The sequence below is a fragment of the Antennarius striatus genome, chromosome 7 (assembly GCF_040054535.1).
Source record: "Antennarius striatus isolate MH-2024 chromosome 7, ASM4005453v1, whole genome shotgun sequence".
Classification (NCBI taxonomy): Eukaryota; Metazoa; Chordata; class Actinopteri; order Lophiiformes; family Antennariidae; genus Antennarius; species Antennarius striatus.
This window is the reverse complement of record NC_090782.1, coordinates 19,804,382-19,820,381: the sequence shown is the minus strand read 5'-3', so window position 1 is coordinate 19,820,381 and position 16,000 is coordinate 19,804,382. Positions and strand designations below refer to the sequence as shown.

At 39.6% G+C, this 16,000-nt stretch overlaps 1 protein-coding gene across 2 annotated transcripts in view; it reads right to left on the bottom strand.

Moving 5' to 3' along the window:
* Window positions 1-3,063: 3,063 nt before the first annotated feature.
* The window catches only part of LOC137598526 (homer protein homolog 3-like), a 30,955-nt gene continuing 18,018 nt past the window's right edge, over window positions 3,064-16,000 (bottom strand). For both annotated transcript variants that reach the window (XM_068318764.1, XM_068318765.1), the window contains 5 exons: window positions 13,802-13,938; window positions 10,445-10,601; window positions 5,228-5,338; window positions 4,606-4,686; window positions 3,064-3,482 (listed from right to left, as the gene is read on the bottom strand). In XM_068318764.1, the coding sequence (XP_068174865.1) occupies window positions 3,297-3,482; window positions 4,606-4,686; window positions 5,228-5,338; window positions 10,445-10,601; window positions 13,802-13,938 (672 nt within the window). In that variant the 3' untranslated portion in view covers window positions 3,064-3,296. The remainder of the gene's footprint in view (window positions 3,483-4,605; window positions 4,687-5,227; window positions 5,339-10,444; window positions 10,602-13,801; window positions 13,939-16,000) is intronic.

Below are 16,000 nucleotides of genomic sequence, written 5' to 3'. Positions count from 1 at the left end.
CATTTCAACACAGGTAGATGAATCCAAAAGAAAAACTAAAAAGTTTTCAACAATCTGCTGATAAACTCATATCAGACACATGAATCCCATTTTAAAAAGTTGCCCTGCACTTTCTAAAACACTGTCCAGTACATCAGTCCCCACTCATAAGAAATTTACAACATTTTCATTAATGGTAAAATGCTGAATATCAATCCCTTTGAATCAGGAGAAAAATCAATTACATGGAATCGTGATTTGTCAGAAATGCCGAAACGTTTGATAGGACTGACTTTCTTTCATCCCGTCACAAAGAAAGACAATAGAAGTGCCTGCATGACAGTTTTAATGTTAAACAGCTCTATACAAATATAAGGACTCGTCCCACATTGTCAAATTAAATACAAATCCTTTCCAACCTCAGTTCATTTACTCTTCTGAAACAAAATTGTGATCTTGAAATGACTAACACCAGATCACCATTGTCCTTTTATTTACTAATGTTCAAATGAGAGTAAAGTAAAATCTGAGGTATTTTGAGTCATACTGAAATGTCAAATGTTCCAGACATTGAAGAGTGATCAAAAAAAGCATCAGCGTCACACAGGAGGTGGTGAATTCCAGTTGATGTGTCTTCAGCATGATAGTAATACGTCTTTGGTACTGCGATTTCTCTGGCGACTGGCATCCAGTGTGTTTAAAACACATATTCAAACATTTATTGCCGTTTTTGTGGTATGAGCAAATTCCCTCCACCTAGCTGGCGATTTCCTACATTCTCCAGAATGCATTTCAATCCTCCAAATAAATTTGAATCAGGAGCAGCTCGGCATGAGGGATATTTTGTCTTTTTTTTGTTTGACATTCCCCCGGTCGCCCTTTAATTACAGGAACTGCTACTAAATACTTCACACAGTGTTATTGTGTATTAATGACACACTGGAATGAGGCCGCTATGAATCAAATTATTCCTGACAGCAACCATGAGGAGCTGATAGCATCTGATGCATTGTCTTCATGCTTGATAAAAAGCTGGACATAATCTAATTAGGCTATTAAAAAATTTGCAGTGAAGAAAAACAGGAGTGGTGATCCGAACACAGATGAGAACAGGCTTTATAGGATCACTTCCTACTAATCAATACAAACTATGAACAGGAATCTATGCTAGAAAGTTGGTTAAGTCAGCGACGCGCGCATGAAGCAGCTCGTCAAAATGATGAAACAAATGAAGGTATAATAAAACATGTGCTCAGTAGCAACAGAAGTATATCCTCCACTAGCACATTAACAGGTGTAATCATGACCTGTTGAAATCCCATTTTAATATATTATGGACCGCGTTGTCACTGCGCTTAATCAGTTGTGTGAGGCTGCATCACAGTTGTTCATAAGGTACCGTCAAATGAACAAAATCAATGAATCATCAGGGGTTCACAAGCAAAGAGAGATTTTGTGCATCAAGAGTTCCGACAGGAAGCTGACAGACAGGTCAGTTGTGTACCCACTTATTAAAACTAACGCAATTGTGCTTTTCAGCTTGAGCAGACCCTGTTGGCAGGCTACAGAATTTTGTGTACACACACACACACACACACACACACACACAAAGCTTCACATTCCCTCTGCAGAGCTCATGCAGTGCTCTCATAGTGATCTTTGCTCTGCAGAGCCTCTGCCAAAGTTTTAGTACGTACTATCATGGCAGTTGGTGGCATTGAGCAACAAAGAGGAAATATGTGAAGTAGAAGTGGAGAATTTTGTGAAATTTTGACAAATGTAAACAAAGTTAAAGTTGGCACAAACATGAAATTCAAACTTAAGTTCAGCTCTTTAAGTCAGGGTGGGACGGGGTTTCAGCAGTGTTCCTTCACAGGCTTATCTACCTGTCAGTGCGGTCTGATGGGGACAACCCCAGAACCCACAGCCTCTAGTTTTAACAGTTCAGATCACATCTTTGTTGATTTCCCTTCTAGTCTGTGAGCAACCTATCAATAGACATGAATAATAGAACAAGTGGTGAGAAAGAGGAGTCTTCATGAAAGTAGACTGGAGATCACTGGAGGACAGAATGTGAGCAGGTCATAACGTTGGAGTTGGTTGATGTCCTGGATGGAAAGAAGCCAGGCTGCTGTCGGTGAACCGAAGCTGGAATTATTCAGCGTGTTTGTAACTGCGTGTTCCTACTTCAACCAACTCCAACCGTGTGCATCTTCACAAGGTTTGAGGATGAAATTAAAGATCTTATTGCATAAATGTAGACATCGTATCTTGGTGTTTCTCGGTGGTCTTACAGTGACGTCTAGTATCTATTAAGAAAACGTGCCCAAAAAACAAAGACTGGCAGTTTGTTTATATGAACGAAATGTCCAGAGTTATGGAAAACATTTCTTTTTAGGAGAGATGTAAAAAAAACTGTTTAAAAAAAAATCTGCATCCTGCTGTTGTAAGACGGGACTGTAATCTTTTACCTTCTGTGCCAAGACACGGTTGATTGGTTCAGACCTCCAGCTCTACAGGGAAACACAGCACTGCTGGTCTTTATTACACAGTCAAATCTTTTGATTTATTCCTACCTTTACTGTGATTCTAAAAACAGGTCTGCGAGTCCAGCCCTGACTTTTGGAAATGTCTACTTTTGAAAAATATGAAACTCAAGATCGGTTGTGGTGCAAGACCTCTTTTAAAAGGTACATTTTATATTATTTGAAACCATCAATCATTAACAATCGTTTTGAGCTATCAGCTTAATTACATCAAAAGAAACAAGCCAAGAAGTGCTCATCTTCTGGTATCCTCTTCTCAACACTTTACACTTCAAATGAGCTTTTTTTTCTTCTTTTTTTTTTAACAAAATACACTGGATTGCTACGACACCAAAAAAAAAAAAAAAAAAAGGGGGGGGAGCAAAATTCTTCCTGAGCAAATTGTTCTAATGCTTGCAGAGTTTGCAGTGATGGCAGACGGTGAAAAGCATAAAATACCTGGTGTGAAACCGAGAACTGATTTGTAAAAAAAAAAGTAGCAGAAGCCGAGGCGACCATTCTGCCCACTCTTAATGCCAATCGTACCAAGACTGCAGTGTTAATGTGACAATAATGTGTGTTTTATTTTGCACATAGCACCATCGAGAGTTTTCAGATGCTTTAGAAATTAAACAGACAAAATAAAAAACCGATCCATGAAGATAAACAACTGTTCTTTTCCAACCATGTTGCTTTCATTGCTGCTCTGCTGACGCTCCAGTAAAACACAAATTAAGGCTACATGGGTGGAACCAGCGCCCAAGGTGGAGATGCAGACCAACGCTGCTGTGGCTATTTGTCGATGAGCTCCGCCAGGCTCCGTCTCAGCTCGTTCAGGCCACTGATTTTCACTTCCAGGGCTTCCATGATGCGTCGCACCTCCGTCTCGGCCTGAGCCTGATCCTGCTGGCTGGAGGCCAGCGTCTTCTCCGCCAGCTGAACCTGATCCTCCAACTCTGTGTTTCGTCTCTCAACATCCTGCAGACATATCAGTAACGTTTATGGTTTTCTCATTCTGATGTTTCGTCAGCATTTAATATTCCAAGCTGTCCATGTCCACAAGTTAACACTATTTTAAAGAATGCTCTGTTTCATTTTTGACACCTCATTGTTTCTCTGTAGTATTTAATTTAGTGTATTTTATGTTCTTCCATTGAAATGAATGAGAACCAACTCAGCTTCATCTAATTGTAACGTCTTCTTTGTGTGGCTGCTGTCAGCAACAAACTTTACTCTGAATGTCCTCAAAGTCTTACTGGGATTGAGGTACATTTAAATGCGCAAATCTGAGTATTATGAGGTTATTCTGTGAGTCAAATGCAGCAATGAATAGATAATGGAATGATCACAAGGACAGCAAATGTCAAATATGAATAAAGATAATTCAAAAATGACACCATTACTAAAAATGACAAAAGAACCAATAAAGGCTATGAAATATGCATCAGGTTTAATGTGTGAGATCAGGATTTAAAATTCAATAGAACTGGTTTTGTCCTTGAAGTCCTCCTGTTCTCTTGCGCAACATCTCTGCTGCAGGTCTGAGCTGTGCTCACTGTTTCGTTGGCGCAGCATCATTGCTTTTCCATTTGTACCTCTTTTACACACAATGTTAAGGAAAATTGCAAAACAAAAATTATGCAAACATTTAAAATATTTTAAAGACTGAACTGGTGATTGATTCTGAAGCAACAGACTCACATGCACTGAAGGAAAAAAAAAAACCCCAAAATGTACATCACACTGAAGATGAACGCCATCACCTCCCTCCCTGCAAATGAGGTTGCTCACTGAATTTTTCTGCAGTGTAATAAAAGACACGCTAGACTGAACAATAGAAAAGGACATGAGGATAATAAAGATGTGCAACTCAAATTAAGCATTTGAATATAAAAAAAAGAACTCCTATTATCTTGTGTTCCACAGGATTACACAAACCCATCAGGGCTTCCAACCAGCTGCCATTCATCATGCTTTAAAGAGCTGCAGCCTTGAAGATGGTTTGCTAAACTTGTGTCTATTCTACATTTTAGACTTGTTTTAGATCTAGATGTGTTTCATTTAAGTGAGAAACCCCAGTTTGAGCCAGTCGACGGTTTACCTGGAGTCTTTGCACGGCCTCTTCTCTCTCCTTCTGCAGCTCACTGACGTCTTTTTTCTTGCTCTGCAGATTGTGGATTTCCTGAACACACAGTCATTTTAAAATGTCACACCACCATAACACACATCCATCAAACAGGAACTTTTTTTTTCAAGAAGCTGACTTCTTTGTTCGATTCCAGGGTGGTGACAAGATTTAGGACACCTTGTTATTTAACTTTGCCCTCCCCTCAGGGGGGAGGGGGGGCAAACTAGCACAGCTTTGCCACAAATTGGATGAGTAGGACTCATCCAGAAGATGAGGCAGGTAGATTTTGAATAGGAATAGAGACTAGTGGGGAGTAAATTCAAAATTCTAACATCTGCTTGGATTTTTGACCATTTAGTTTAGCTTGTATCTTTGGTAAAAACAAGGTTACTGAACCAGAAAGATTTAAAGAAAAGCCTTAAAGACAATTCAGAACAAATACTGGAGCTGGAACAAGAAGTTTTCATTTGACAAAAAACTAAATGTGTCCAGAGTTTTTGTCTTTAATTAGATGGAGATGGGGGCTTTATTATTCACTGGCTTCGCACTCTGACGTTCCCTTTAGAATGGTTAATTGATTCAGACGGTGTCTTGCCTGATCTTTGGCACTCAGCTCGGCTTTCAGTTCCTCCAAAGACTGACTCAGCTCTTCTTTCCGAGCCTGACCTGCTGCAGGATGTCCCAGCTGGGCTTCAAGTTCTGCTACCTGAAACATTGGCACACATTAATGAAATTAATAATAATGAAACCAAATAATTCAATTCTGAAATCTGCTTTACGTGATACAATATAAATCTACAGCCAACACTTTGTGCTAACCAGCCTTAAGAGAAAAGTACAGCTGAGTATATCTGGAAAATCATTACTGTGTTGGTATGAGTCACAGTATTAGGACAAGTTCACATGTTCAACCTGATGGTGGTGCTAAGGGGAACTAATCATGGAAATCCCTTATCATTAAATAAAATAATAATAATAATAATAATAATAATAATTACACAGAACCACCAAAGTTGACCTCATGATGGAAACCTCAACAATAATTTTTGGGGGACTGTGAGTCGATGGGGAGATATTCATTCAGAAGATGCTGAAATACTTCAGTTTAGACAGAAGTGGTTAAGATTTGACAGCTTTGACATTTTTATCCCTAGACAGACCAAAAGTTGGATAAGAAGAGAAGTGAATACAAGCTTTTTAAATAAAGTTTCCAGAGAACTTGTGAATGTTTCACGATTAATGGCTATTTATTGTAATATCCATTATGTTTGAGTAAGTTGGGAAACCCTTTAAAGCATACTTTAAAATAGAATGTAATCATTTAGAAAAAAACAAAACAACAGTCTTGAGCCAGTGTTGTATTATTGGATTGTGATCTAAAGTGATCTATGCGATGATCTACCTCATGAAAATTTATTTTGTAAGAAAACTATGAATTTTACTATTCAGCTGAGTTTCATCACGGGAGAATACAACGACTTTGAAGGAAACATTCGAGCCTCACTAGTGAAAGTTACCAGAAATCTGGAGATACAGAAACCACAAATTGCTCTTTGGTCACAAGCTAAAAGTCATTTCAGGATGTTTCAGTCACACAATTTAATAATTCGCTGGTCTTTTGTCTGAAGCTGATCAATCCAGAGTATATAATCAGTTTTGCATGATTAGCCAGTGTGGAAACAAGAAAAACTAGAATCGGAACAGAAATCTGTGATAATAAAGAAAATAATAAACTGGGATCTCATCTTATCCAAACAATGGGAGGTGATGATGTGGTGTGAGTTTCTAAACCCTTCACCTCAATAGAAAGGAGCAAAATTAGCATAAGAATGTTGTTTCCATTACAGCCGCCAATGTGGAAACACAATAATATAGACACACACACACCATTGATGGATATGAAGAATAACAACAGAAGGTTATCACCTACACACACACACACACACGCACGCACACACAGCTGATAAATCCAACTTGGTGTCTTTACTTTCTTCGTTCATGATCTGCTGTGTGATCCATAAACACATCAAGGACATTTTGTTATTCACACCCTCTCTCATTTTTCCTGAACCTCCACCGCACACACGCGCACACACAGACGCACACACACACACGCACACACACACACACGCACACACACACACAGCCTCACTCTGCGCTGGATTCTCCTGCATAGAGGAGACTTGTTAATTGCAGGCGGCTCTGACCTTGCAGATAATCATGAACAAGTTTTTCTTTTGCCTCCTCTTCCTCTCTGTGTTTAACATATTAACAGAAAAGTTTGACTAAACAAGATCAAACTGTTCTGGCTCGAAGTCTAAATGCAGTGTGATTTAAAGTTTGCGGTTCACTGAGTGTTCTGTTATTTTATGGGCCTTTGTAGCTCAGCAGTCGGAGTATGGCAGCAAAACACAGCAGTGGTTAGGGGTTCAATTCCCACTAGGCTTTTGTTTAGAGAAAAAGATAAACAACAGGAAATCTTTTTTTTTGCATGCCTGGAAAATAATGTGATTGAGACAATAATGTAATTGTGTTCACAGTTTGAAATGAGAGGATTTGTTAATTTGTTTGTTCGACTCTGCCTTTACTGACCTTTACTGAAATAAGCTTACATGACAGCTCCAGTTTTCTGAGTGTTGCTTTAATTGGACTAAAAGGATCAAACTTGCTTTAGCGTGTCAGTGTTTACTCACCAAATGTCTGGTGTAGTTTGTAATACTTACTCATAATTACAAGAATAGTCTTACATTTCACAACTTCCAGACAAAGACAAAACTGTTTGAAATCAGAACCGTATGAAGGTGGAACGATTAGTTAATAGATTAGTCAAAGGACACAAAACGAGTTAAAATTAGTTTAACAAAGTCAAAAGACTAACTGATTACTTTTTGTTCATATTTGCAAGTTTCCTTATTACATGACAGATCAATCAAATCTGAAGGTACTCCAGGTACTTGTTTCAGTTTCAAAATTCAAAATCCTTTAAATGTGCATCATCAGAAAGGGGAAATACACCTTTATGATGATGCTCCTCGCTCTGCTCTTTTAGTAAGCGTTATGAAATCAATAGCAATCTAAATTGAATTTATAGTTCACTACCGATATGAGATATAGAAGAAAATCTTTCTTTAAGAGAAAATGCCTTCTCTCTTGACCTTCTCTTTCGTTACTGCACGTGCAGAAGGAGGATTTATCTCACTGTTTGTTACGATGTGCATCTACATTCAGGGGATGTAGATGTGTGGTGTGCGGACAGACAGGCTTTCCTGCTCCTGTGTCAATATTTCCCTTCCTCTTCCTTTTAGCATCTCCTCTGCGTCTTCACAGGAAATTTCAAAGTGGCTCTTTATAGATTCAACACGATGCTACATCAAACAGCAGCTAAGCCAAGCTTCAGAAACCTGCCTCGGGTTGAGGAAGGGGTACCAAATGGATCCCAGAGGCTTAAAGCCCTTGGTGTTCTTTCTATGTGTGACAGCTATCGTCCCCAGGGGCACCGACTCCATGTGTCTGAACTACACACAAAAACACACGCAGAGACAAATCTCTAATTTCAGAGAGAAATCTCTAATTTCAGAGAGAAATCTCTCATTTCAGAGAGAAATCTCTCATTTCTTTCTGAATTTATGTTCCCAGAAACAATTTGCTCTGCATGCCAACAGATGTGAAACAGTGTTTGTCCAACAGAAGAGAGCTGTAAGAGATATCAATGCAGACACATCACACAAAAACAGATGGTAAGTGATGAACAGCTTGTCAGTTATTATCTCCTCCAAGGAGGTGATGTTTTACCCACCGTTTGCTCTGCTGTCAACCGGGATTACTCAAAAAAAAAACTAAGAACAGAGTTTTGATGAAATGCTAGGGAGAAGTAGCAAACGGCTGAAGGTAGGATCCACCAGATCTGGGTGGTGATCCAGATTAAAAATCTCCTTAACGGACTCTTTACCATTGTAGAGTAAACTTTGCGGGTAATATATACAATAACTGGATAAATGAGATCTACCAAACATCAAAAGTGTGACAATAATATTCCAGAGTGGGTGATCCAGGGTGTTTAAAACACCACACATCATGTGTTGTTAGTGACTGATCAGGGGCCAGCATCCACCTACAGCCGCTCTGCTGAGTGTGAACACAAATAGGGGTGAAGCCAAGAGTAAAGGGACAGAGAAATAAAAGCATCCAACCTCTCTCCTGCTGCTGCTACACTCATTTATCTTCTTCCACTAACTGGGGCAAAATAAGGTGCCCCCTGTCCCACAAAGAAAGATAACAAAATAGAACTGCATCTCCTGCACCCCCCCCCCCAACACCCCTTTACCAAACCCTGGAGGCCTGATCTACTTCCAGCCACCTGGTTGACATTGCTTGCTGCAGTTTGTGTGTGTGTGTGTGTGTGTGTGTGTGTGTGTGTGTGTGTGTGCGCGCGTGCGTGTGTGTGTACCTTCACCTGGACTCGGGCATGATGGATGAAACCACAACATGGGCTAAAAATAAAAGGCCACTTTTCTGTCAGTGCTGATAATGACGCCATTGCAGGCCTGTTGCAGCAGTACTTAATGCTGTCGCATTGGAAAAGCCTATGTAAGCCTGACCAAGGGCAGAATATTACCCTCTCTAAATTAAAGATGAGATGTCTGCATTCTGGCCCTGCGACTATCCCCAGAGCTTGTCAACAGAAATCTCCCAAGGAGGGGGGCTGGATGAAAAATGAATCTGCAGTTTGGAGACCGGGTTCTCCTGGGGACTTTAGTCTGATAGTAATAGAGATATGCATAATATCTGCTTGCTGAATCATCACATTCTAGGGAAGCGACAGGAAAATGTTTTAAAGAGCAAAGACACACGCTGTGTTTATGCTTTAGGAGTTTTTTTCTCAACTGATTTATCATCATAAACCACACGCAGACACATATTTGTATGTGATATGTCTTCACAAAAGTTTATCTGATACTTCTTTTGCATTTGTGGTTTAGATTTCCATGGTAATGCACAATGCATATAATTCTGTCTTTACACCTTTACTAGATGTTTGTGGGTTTCGTTACCTACTTTAAAAGGGTTTTGTTTTTGACATTGTCGTTTTGCTTTATTTGCTTGTTTGCAGAAATCCTTAAAAGGGGAATCGTTCTTTAAGAACTAATCGTCAACTAGATCCAGAATTTAAGAATTCTTTATCATTGATGTGGACAATTACAACATGTTCATCTATATGGTCTACAATGAACAAACAACCTGAACCACACATCAGTGTCTGATCTGGATCTTATATTCTGGATGTTGTGATGCAGAACGTTTAAATTTATAGAGCTCATAGAAAACTCCTTTTGTAACTAATTATTAATATGACTTGCGAGACCAAATTGTAGTTGAAACCGTATTTATTTATTTAGCTAGTTGCATGCTTGAAGTATCTTTACTGTTATTGAGCTGAATCATGTCGAAAAATAACCACTAGTAAATAAAATAACGACAACACCAATGTGCCTCCAAATCCTCAGGATGAGGGTCAAACTACCACGGGATTATTGTATTTAGGTGTAATAACATAGTCGAGACACTCAGCTGCATCAACAGATGTTAATAGTTTAGCGTTAAAATATGGAAACTACACTGACAGAAGACAATGTGCAGCTGACGAGGACCAGGATTAACTATCTGCACAAAGTTACCTCAAGTTTTTATTATTTTATTATTATAAATTTTCCGGAACACATTTCAAAATAGACCATTACAGTATACGAATAGTCAGAATCTTTAGATTCATGGATATCGATGAAGAAGGTGTGAACCTCCACCTGCACATCACCTGGTCTCTTAAGCGATCGGTCTCCTCCTGGTACTCAGCCAGTTGCTTCTTCCACTGCTCCACGCCGCTGTTGGCTTCCTGCAGCGCTGCCACCAGCTTGGCGTTACTGTCCTGCAGTGTGAAAAGTTCAGCCTCCATGTTTATCTCGCACACGGACCTGAAGAGACGTCAGGGAGTGACAGGGAGTGTCATAACCTGTATATCTTCAAAAGATCATTGAGCAACAATCTGAAGAAAACAACATCAAACTAACAGTGAAACCAACGTCATTCCAAATTCTACAAGTAGGTTTTTATGATTAAGATATCAGGAAAAAAAAGTATGAAACATGTTTGATATCATATTTTTTGAATGGAAAAAGCTTAAGGGATGTCAGGGCATTTCTGAGACTTCAGGCATCCATTAAAAATTTAAAGGGACTCCAAGATAGATGCTGTCTTTGAAGGACTGCAATCGAAGTAAATACAAACTTGCTGGAAACTATCAAACAGCAAAGGTGATGTGACTGATATCCACCAACATGTAGGAGAAACATTAATCCGGACCCCACTGGTTGATATTCAGTAAACCATGGTGATTCTACACGAGTTAACAGTCTGTACCATAATAACCAAACTAACATCTTGGCACACACGAAACTACTCCGGATAGCAACAGGAGGAATAAACCCAAGCAAGCCTGTAATAATCGTAACATAAAATTGGTGGGATAATGGGTTGTAAAGCAGCTCAGTAAGAGTTTCCTGTTCGCAGATGGAAGGTAGAAATGTTCAATAACTGGCAGCATGATGATGATAACTATAAGCTGTTACTACTGCAGGACTAGGGGCGGTGTGCATCTGTTTTGTGGCTTCCAGGTACGCTGCACTTTTCCATATGTGGCAAAAAAATTTTTTTTAAAGTGGCTCATTACTGCTATTCTGGTGTTTCGGTGATGCCGTATTTTTTCAGCGCTGAAAGTGAACTGTTTTGTCCAAATACTTTGGGTCACTGACTCCCTCCTGGTCCTGGAGAGCCTGTCCTCCGTTTTGTGTCCAAAATTTTGTTTGCAGCTCTTCTTGTGCTTTACATGCTGTCTGGCTGGATTGCTAAGGAATTTAAAAAGCGAAGGCTGGAGAGCCAGAAGCTCACCTCAGAAAGTGATAAGGAGAAGATCTGGTCTGCTTCCAAATGACCACTGCTGTCTTATCAGTGATTAAACCACTGGCCACTTTGACAGAGATAAAAAGTTCCTCCGAGGACCTTTTTCTATCAAATTAGCTTTGGCTCTTCAAAAACTGTGGAGCATTTTAACAGCTTTGAGTTGTGTGCAGGGCCAGTGTAATATAGGGTACATCTGAAATGACCATGGAAGGTACAGTACATGAAAATATTCAATAACTTTTATGCTGTTATCAGACATACATTTCCTCCAGAAAACAAGAATGGATCAAATACCGATGACAAGAAAAGAGGCAGTGGACCATTTTGTGTAAGGCAAATGTTTTCTCCATCTATCATTCCACATGGATAGAATATAACATCGATATTTGTCATTAATATGAAGTTTGGTCAAAATGATCCAAAAATTCTATATTACCACCACATAAAGGAGCGGAGCTACGACTAAAGAATGAGCTGAATCTCACACACAGCTCTGTAAAGACGAGGAGGGATGAAAATGAAGGTCAGATAATTCCCTGCAGGTTCACTGCTATGAGTGACCATATTCAATTCATCCTCTATGTGCCGTTATCATGAACACTGAGTACAGCAACTTTAAATTTGCTCAAATAGTAATCATGTTGCACCTGCGGTAGTGGTTTGTGACGCTCCTCTCTGCAGGAGACAAACCTGAATGGGATAAAAACACAGCTCGCCGAATATTTTTCATTTTCCGCAGCATTTCTGAGAGAAACCCCTCAGTCGTCAAGGATAACAGACGGATAACAGTAGGCATTGTTTGAAGAGAGAATCCACAAAGAACACATTCTGTTGCTGTGAAATTCTTTCTTCGTGCCGTGGAGGTTGTGTTTTCTCTTTTGTTTGCTCGAGGGATAACTCAAAACTCGTGAACAGCTGTCTGTGAATTTTTGGAAGGAGGACCAGTGATCTGTTTAGAATGTGGATCCTTTCCTTTTGTTTTATGTCGACATTTCAATTTTGTCTTGATCACGATTTTTTTCTATGAACTACTAAAATTACTCATTGGAAAACAATAACAAATTGAATGCGGATAGATTTTATGAACATAATAAATGTAGAACATTGATGTTCTATGTAATAACCATTTCTAACAGGGGCCTGAGCACGAACTGTCATCGCTGTAGTAACCTCCACAACGTGCTCTGGGCACTGAAATCAGCTCCAACTGGAGGATGAAGACTGGATTAGAGAATTTGCAGCAAACTTTCTCAGCTCTAACAAATAAAACCTACAGTTCAGCGCTGCTCCACATGCCCATCTGCTGCTCTTGATTTTATACGTCTCTGTTGCTTCTTGTTTTATTGTCACAGATTGTTACAATTATTTATGTTATGTGGGTCGAGTACCTTGAGATACGAGTTGTGCCTCGGGGCACCAACGCTAGCTGGCGGATGGATACATCAGTTATGACCGGATCTTGTTTTCAATTGTGAAGTAAAGACGTAGCTCGTGTGACTTTTGCATTTCTTTTCATATTTATCATTGTTTACCTATGTATAATTAATTATGCACTAGTAAAGTATGCATGTCTACTGGTTGATAAAAAATGTTTTTAAAAAAAATAATAATTTAGGGGGTTTGGAGATTGTTTTTACAAGACTGGAATGGATTTAAATGGTAAATTTATTTGACTTATGAGCTCAGTCACGCACAACTTAAACTTGTATCTCAAGGTACGTATTACTGTGTGTGTTTGTACACACACACACACACACACACACACACACTGTGTGCAGTAGCTCATTTCTTCTATACGCCCCAATGTGAATATAATTAACTTTACAGAAAACAGCAACGGGGTGTAAAAATCCAGCTGATCATAATGTGTTATGTACAGAAATCTACTGATGTTTAGGTGGCCTTCATGCTGAAAGTAAACATTCATTACACTGGAGTGGGGGCCAGCGATTTGGACACATTCACAACCTGATAATTAAAAAGAAAATTGGAAATGTCTTTTAAAATGACATCCTGTCTGAGTCCGAACACATGTTGTGATCACTGCACTGAACTGGTTATTGCAAACTAAGAGGCTAATTAAAAAAATGTGAAATTCTGACAATAAATATGGCATAGAAAAAGGCTCTATAATATCTTGTTTTAAGGTAATTAAAGCTTTTAATCTGTCAGTTCTCCAGGCGATATGAGGCATTAACTTGAACCACGTCTTTACCCTTCGGACAGCATCTTTTTGACCCTCTCCTTTTCCACCGTCAGCTCCACTTCGGCGCTCTTGCTGCGAAACAGTTTTTCCTCGCCTGGCCCGTTGACGGTGAGGAGCGGCGGCGAACTTCGCTCCTCTGACAACTCCTGGACCAACAGATGTGACAACACAACAATCACTACAAGATCTGTACACCTAAACAGAAACCAGCAGCAGATTGAGTTCCATTTTGTACTGACACACACACTGTTACCAGGAAATCAATGAAAAAAAGATGCTAATATAGATTATAATTAATGACACTGCAGTTTTTTGACAGTGTGCCCTTAGAAGACATGATCATTTAACAGGGTACAGCTACAGTCGTGCCTTCTCTCTGGAGTAGATGTTCCAAATATGACAACACACCAAAAAAGATTAATCACTGTGAAAAGACGATTCAGGAGAATTAATTACAAGCTGACAAAAAGAAACTTGCTTCTACATCCAGACGGGCCAACAAGCAGCTCAGTGCGTCACATGTCCCTTCTGGGCTCCTGTAACCCCCCCCCAAAAGCGTGGCTGCCTCATCTGATTGGATTCTGATTGATCAGCAATTGACTAGAGTGCAGTTTATTGTTTGCTCCTGTGTTTGTGAGAAGCGTATGCAGACGCAGGTCTCCTGCTATAATGTGCACAGTATGTGATGAAATATTAGACAGCGCAACAAGCCAGCACGGGAATTTAATGTTAAGCTCAGCACCTAATTTAGTTTCTTGTCTGTCAGCTATCTTGCCGATCTGGTTCCTACCACATCATCTTTCATTCATTTCTATTAAATGTCCCAATTCATCTGGTCCCTTTAAGGACTTATGTTTTAAATATATACAGATGCAGATAATCCTTGGGTTTTGGGATAAAGGTTGGGGCTACAAACCAGACAGTTGTGTCACAGAAACATTGCTTTAATCTAATTTCACACACATTTATGACTCAGCAGCCACGAAACAACAAGATAATTCAATGCAGTTCAATATTCCTCGTTTTGAACGTGGCTATCAGATTTGTCCGTTACTGTGGACTCTGGCCGTCACGCACTGTTTGCAAAACGAAAAATTGTTTGCAGTTTCAGGCATTTTTTTCTGCCTCATTAGCATACTTTGAGGTTGAATAATCTAGATTGTGATGGGATACACACAGGGCTGTATATGTTCTTCTGATATCAAAAAGACATGTGACATTACATTATGCAGATGACAAGACTCGGCGCAATCAAGCCTTAACAATATCCTTTGATTTCCTCCCTGCCTTCATAGTTTTGTGGATCTTTTTTCTCCGTTGTAAAGAGAAAACTCCTTTCTACCGTTGAACAGATGACAGCAGCTTTCTCTCTCCCACCTCCTTCTCTATTTGTGTTCCAGCATGGAAACCTAAACCTGAACTTTGCTACCAGCAAGCGCCTCAACAACACTGCCCTTACTGTTAAAGACGCTTGCATTATTAATCCCAGCCAGGCTGACTATATCCCCCTGAGGACAACGGTTTATTGCCTACAGCTCGACTGCTCTTTCTGTGTACTTACAGTTGGATATCCAACTCAAACATAGAGTCAATTCATGTGGATGAGCAGCGAGCCCAGAGGAGGGAATTCTAGAGCAAGAGGAATCAAAGTGAAGGCAAATGCACTCCGGCCTCAAAGTCTGTATTATAACTGAATGCATCACTGAATAATACAGCTGTGAATCATGTTTAAGTCATACATGCGATTGTAAATTTTGAGCCATTTTCTCTGAGGTCACCAAGTAGGAATACAAGAACACAATAAAAGCCCAATTGGTCCAATTGGGTTCAAATTTCCCTTTTAAATTCTCAATTGTGTCTGTACTGTACAACATATCATTATGTACATATCTTTATAAAATTTGCCTGTGTGATAACGTATTTCTATGCTTGAGCTACACAGACTACATTGTGTCTCACTTTGCAATTGCTGTCATTTTTTCCTTTGTGTAGCGGTGACCTGAAGCTCCATTTGCTCCAGATTCAAGCTTTGATCGCAATTCAGATAAATTATTAAGCACAAAAAGCCCATGCAATGCAAAGATGCATGACGGCAAACGCAGTGGTCCATTAGACAAAAGCAGACGGTTGACTTTCTACAACATTTTTGGCTTTACTGTGACTCTGGGTTTGTGTTTTCACCCACCTGGGAGAGCTGGGAGATGAAAA